The following is a 6,255-nucleotide window of genomic DNA, read 5'->3' as shown; positions in this document are numbered from 1 at the left end:
TATATATATATATATATATATATATATATATATATATATATATACCTGTATTTCTGCTTCAGTCCTTCTGATCCCTTAATTTTGTCTTGGACCAATTTGCAAAAACAAAAAGTGCATATATTATTATTCTTACCTGAGGAAAACTGAATGTATGAATGATATTCTGTTTGCTCTAACATCTTATTTAGAGATTTAAGTAAAGGAAAATTTCAAGCAAAGGAATACATGTAAATCATTATTAGGAAAATATTTGGTCACTAGTCCTCTACTTTGAAGAGAGTAAATGTTCAGTAATGTCTTTTGAAAGAAAGGTTGGATGAATGGGTAGGTAGCTGGATGCTACTTCTTGCTTATTTCTGCTCATTGATCTTAAAGATAAAATAAACATTTCCACATTAACCCAGCAATGTTAGGACCTCTCACCAGCTCTCTAAAGCAACTCCCAAGTGTGTCTTAAACAAATTTTCAGTAACAAATCTGTGTGATAGTTCTGACAAGACACATTTTTAAAAATAAATTACTTCTCCTTACTGACCATGCCCTAGAAATTTTTGTGACTTTCTCTAGTATCCAGTTCTCCAGTTAAGAGAACTATAACATTCAACATTCAGATGACAAAAATTAATAGTTTCTGAATTTAACATTTTCCATTTTTAACTTTATTAAAATGATAAATTGTGAGAATTGTGTCTCTATTTTCCTCCTATGGAGTCCAGCAATATTTTGACCTTTTCAATCTCATTCGATAAGCATTGCAGTTCTCCTTTTTAATTGCCCTACGAGGTATAAGGAAGAAGACTAGAGACTTAAAACATATGTGACTGAATAGGTCAACCTCACAAACGTGCAGAACGTGTTTTCGGAAATACATTTTGGCTAATTTGCAACCTGAATTTATTTTCATTTGTGACATTCTGTTACCACGGAAACATGCTGTAAATACCAGATTTCAAATTGCACTCCTTTTGGGGTCATTCATTTATTCTTCCCCTTATGTCCATTAACCACAGGCAAAGTCCAGATCTAAAATAAATCATCTGGAGGCTTAGATACATTTTGGAATAAGTAAACCAGCTGATAATAAATCTTGTGCAGTGTCCACCAGCACAAAAGATTTTCTGATTTATTCTTTGCAATTGGTTGAAGTGCAAAGGGACTTAAATATCAAGTGTATATTAGAAGGAAGTAAAAATACTTAAAAATCTGAGTCATGTCACTTGATTTTTTTAAATGATTGAGTAGGAGGCATGTAGTGCTTGTGTGAGTCAGAAAGAAAATGTTAAAAATTATATCATATGACGCTGGTATGTACCGGGAATCCGGGTGCAGTACACATTTCAATGCCTTTTGTAGAAGAGTCCTTTGATCCTGGAGACAGGCTGATCATAAATGACACTCATTTTGACACCACTGAGCTTTGGAGTTGTGCAGAGGAATAAAAGGCTGAGGTTGGCCTTGATAATAAAGGAAAAATGTGAGCGGTTCCTGACCCCTTGGAAGAGTGAGGCAGTTTCAAAAACAATTATGTGTTCGGTGATTCACATTGGTGTACCTCTGCCTATCCTAAACCAACAGAATCAAAGAGACTGCTTAAACAAGGTCCAGACAACAGCATTCCTTGCATCCTGACAACACAAGTTGTTTATGATAATGCTATAGAAAAAATTCCTGAGTTATTACACACTGGCTCAGAAAATGATACAAACTACGTTTCTCAAACGTTACCAAATAAAATGGCCCTGTTTCCAACATGGAAATGAAAGTGCCCTAGCCTCTTGCTACAGTTGTCTCTGGGAGCATTTGTGTTTTCCTTAGAGTAATGAAAACATTGATTAGTTTTATTAACTGAATATCAATCTCAATTTTGGACCAAGGAAATGGCAGTTCTATAGATCTAACAACCTTGTGCTTTTGGAATTGTGCATCATTTCTGCTGCAAAGGCCAGCAGTTCTTACAGCTGGGCTTTTAATTAGGTCTCTTGGGGGCCAGAATGCTGGATATGCCTGAGAGAATTTAACGACAAGATGTAACTTTGAGTGAATTTGTGTCAAAAAATTAAGCTTGTGAGGAAGAGGAAAAAAAGAGAAAGCTTTTCTTCAGTACTTTCAATTTTCCAAAATTCATTTTGTAATTAAAAAACTAAAAAGTTGCAGGAAATTCTATTCTACTAAATGCATCTAAAATCTTTCTGTGTATTCTAAAGGTTTTTTTCCCAACCTGATCTCATTCTAACTCTATTTCCATTAAAAATAACAGTAGTATCAAATACTGGGGAGGATGTGGGGAGCAACTGGAACTCTCATATATAGCTGTGGGAGTGAAAAATATTGCAAACACTTTGGAAATTTGTCTGAAATTTCCTAAAATGTTAACCATGTGCATGCCCTTTGATGCAGTAATTCTCTCCCTCTCTCCCTCTCTCTCTCTCTCTCTCTCTCTCTCTCTCTCTCTCTCTCTCACAAAGTTTGGAAGGATGACAGAAAGTAATTCATGACAAAGATCTAACCCACAGTAAATGCCAGAGCATTGATGACTGTAATGTTGTTACTATAAACAGAACAATGCATCCAAATTCCTTCCTCTGAGGACCTCCTACGTGATTCCCATATGCACCCAAGGTGTTTAGAATATCTCTTCCGGCTACCAGGTAAGCTATGCATCCCTTTATCATTGCTGAAGTTGTTAATAAATTCCTGATAAATGTTGGGTGCTGTTCCAGGTACTGAGAGGACTCTTCCCCCATCAGAGGGCTTATCGTACCCAAGTCATTCTCTCTCTCTCTCTCTCTCTCTCTCTCTCTCTCTCTCTCTCTCTCTCTCTCTCTCTCTCTCAATACACACACACACACACACACACACACACACAATGAAGAGCGATTAACACATATATTCACAAGAAGAATTGAATGTTTCTGGCAGCTATATTCACAAAAGTCAAACACTAGGAACATTTAACCTTCCATTACAAGGAGAATGGATAAACAGTTAAATTGTGGGAAATTCATAGAATTTTTGGTAATAAAAAAGAGCAAATTATGATTCATGCAGCAACATGGATAAAAGTCAAAATCATCTTGTCGATCAAAAGAAAGTAGTCACAAAATTATATCAACTTCAAGAACAGAAAACAAACTAACCTATAGCAATAGAAGCCAGAATATTGATTATCTTTGGTGGTGAAAGCTATTTACTAAGAAGTGGGCAACAAGGAACTTTCCAGGTGAAATATTTTCAACTTTCCAGATGAAAATATGTCTGTATCTTGATCTGGGTGGCTTTTACATGGGTGTATCCACAAGCAAATATTCACTTAAGTCAATATTCAGTTAAGATTTGAGAATTTGGCTATATGTAAAATTCACCTCAATTAAAAAAAGATTAGTGAATAACAAAAAGTAGGAAAAGTTTAGGAAAACCCCTTACTTTTACTGCAGCACCTAATACATTAAGAGTTGAGCTAAAATATGTAAAGAAGGATTAACATATAGGTTTAATTAATATAATAAAAATAATAAATTATGACTTGTGGAACAAATTAGTACATGAGTACAAGATTAATCAACTTAGATTATTCTCTAATAAATAAGTAAAGTAGAAGTAAAAAGCATACATAAAGTAAAAGATAGCAAATTTCTTCTTCTAAACATAATCTTACCATCTGCTTTGTTGCCTTCTTCCACCAAGAGTTTCGCAATATTAAAGAATCCTTTTGCAGATGCTAGGTGGAGGGGCCTATCTCCAACTTCACCGCTTACATTTACATCAGCACCAAATTTCAAAAGGAGGCGGGTTACCTAAAGGATCCATGCATTTGAAATTAGTATCAAATGCCAAACAGTAATGTAATGCCTTCAGCAATAGGGAAGGAGACATATCATTTAGGTTTTCTCTTGGATAATATTTGCCTGAAAAATAACAGAAAATCCTAACTCAACTGGCCTAAACAATAAGGAATTTATTATTATATCACCTAGCAAGAAATCTAAAACTGGATCAATTTCAGGGTTGGGTCTTCATTGTATCAATATATAAATAATCTTCTCTCAAGTCACCCATAATCTTCTCTGAACAATCTTTTCTAAAGTCTCCTTCTGGCCAGAGCCAGCAGTGCTTACTTGATTCTTGATTTTCATAGCAGTTCCATGCATAGGTCACCAATGATAAGCTTGCTACTGGGGTTCTGGGTCCTTTTTTGATTTGTGAGTAAACAGGAGATAGCCACACTAGCCCCCAGCATCTTCCCAAATTAGCTGAGATTCACATCCAAGATGACAGAGAGAGATGAAGTAATAAACAACTCAAGAGTTTCCAGGGGTTGTTTCAGGTAATTTATGGGATTCCTTCAAATTATTTATATATTCACTTAGGAACCTTCCAAATAATTTCTCTAAAATTGACATTACCTCCCCTGTGAATTTTAGGACTCATCATAGTGATCCCAAGAGATAAGTTAGGATGCACCCGTGCCATTAAAATAACAGTTATGGGAGGACCCCTCAAAAGTCTTGACCATTGTGGCATCAGCATAAAAGTGAATTCAAGCTCTAAAACTATTTTGTGGCAGCAAGTAAATATGTCTTGAGCAGAAGCCTCTCAAGAATATGGTATATATTCAATAGAAATTCTAGGCGAAAAATTAGCTGGGTGGGATGTGGGAAAACTTCCTATTGCATGCAGTAGGTAAAGAACAAAGGCTCTGAAATTGGGCTTCTTCTTATTAGGTATGTCACCTTGAATACATTATTTGGCCTTTTGAAAATTCAGTTTCTTTGTTGCTAAAATGGGAATGTCTCATAGAGTTGTTGTGAGAATTAAATAAGTTATTACACATAAAGCACTTAGAAAAGTGCCTGGTATTCAATAAATAATAGCAGAAGTGGTAGCACCAATGTGGAACACGTGTATTTTATCTATTTCTTGGCTAATGGGCAGACCAATACTTAATTCAAGAGAAATCTGAACAGTAGACATTTAGTCTCAAGAACCTTGCACTCCTAAGCAGATATTTCCACTTACACAGGCTCCATAAATTCTGATTATGTGACTTTATAATGGACAGATTTAAACTATCTTTGAAATCGATTGTCTATTAAGTACTATTATTATATACCTAGGAACTATTGCTGTTGGTAAAATACTCTTCCACTTAAAATAAGTAAATAAGCAAATGGCAAGGAACATGGCACATTAGGCACATTTATATATCGAATGTGCCATTCTCCTGTCAGCATATTTTAGTAAATGACAATAGCTTCCATAAATTACTTATGTGCTGTCTTTGCACATAGAAAGTGAGTCCCTTATCATAAAAGGGCCATCCACATTTTAGCATAATTTTATAATACTGTGACTATATATTCAGGGAAAGTAAACAAATTTAGGTCTCCACACAACATGCATAGAAGCTCTTTGTGTTTCTGCTGGGTCATGAGGTTAATCGCCAAAGAGGATGACTCTACAAATAACAGGCACTGTGTATATCCTGTCTGTGCCTGAAGTCAGAAAAGTATAAAGTTTTTTCGTCACCTGAGTTTTGGACCCAGTACTTTCAGAAGCGTTTTCAGGGCTCAGCTCTCCAGGGCACCCCAGTGCAGTCTGAGCAGCCTATCAATGAAATGAGCAGTCTCCCCTAGTTAGAGGTCACATTTCTCAGGTCTGAGACTGTCCAGGCACATGCCAGCCAGCAAAGAAATAAAGGCACAAAGACTAGAACAGCACAGAGACACAAGGAAGTTTGATTTTCAACTTGGGATCCTCAGGCAGTGCAATCGCATGACCTGTACGAAGGTAAAAAGGTATAATTCTGCTGCATAACTGAGACCAGTTCTAGAGAGATAAAATGAGGAAGAGTAAAAACAGAATATCAAAAGAACAGTTAAGTTTTGATTATCTAATTACATTTGTATTTCTGTTTTATTTGGTTCTATTGAGTTTCTTGAGTATAGCTAGAAGACAGTGTTTGAAAAGAGCATGTAAAATTTTTCTTTCAATATGTTAAGGTTGAAAATCAACAGACTGTGGAATTACAGCACCAGGTCTTGAATTCTAGCTCCCCTACTTCAGTAAATGGCCTGGACTTTATGATTTCTCTCACTGATAGAAGAGGGGTAAGAAGAGGCTCTTCGGTACAACAGAATGAAGATGGGTTTTGGGATCAGACAGACCTGAATACATACTCCAGCTCTTCTACTTATTAGCTGCATGACTCTGGCATGCTACCTGACCTGAGTAAGCTCCATGTGTATCATTGATTAG

At 36.0% G+C, this 6,255-nt stretch overlaps 1 protein-coding gene across 1 annotated transcript in view; it reads right to left on the bottom strand.

Annotated features, from left to right (window-relative positions):
- The window catches only part of TNNI3K (TNNI3 interacting kinase), a gene marked incomplete at its 5' end in the record, with an annotated part of 199,563 nt that extends 195,769 nt beyond the window's left edge, over nucleotides 1-3,794 (bottom strand). Inside the window, one exon of the mRNA XM_007445903.1 lies at nucleotides 3,656-3,794. Within this exon, the coding sequence (XP_007445965.1) occupies nucleotides 3,656-3,794 (139 nt within the window). The remainder of the gene's footprint in view (nucleotides 1-3,655) is intronic.
- Nucleotides 3,795-6,255: the final 2,461 nt, after the last annotated feature.

Source organism: Lipotes vexillifer, unplaced genomic scaffold (genome assembly GCF_000442215.2).
Source record: "Lipotes vexillifer unplaced genomic scaffold, Lipotes_vexillifer_v1.1 scaffold2435, whole genome shotgun sequence".
In the NCBI taxonomy this organism is placed as follows: domain Eukaryota; kingdom Metazoa; phylum Chordata; class Mammalia; order Artiodactyla; family Lipotidae; genus Lipotes; species Lipotes vexillifer.
This window is presented reverse-complemented; position numbering and strand designations above follow the sequence as displayed.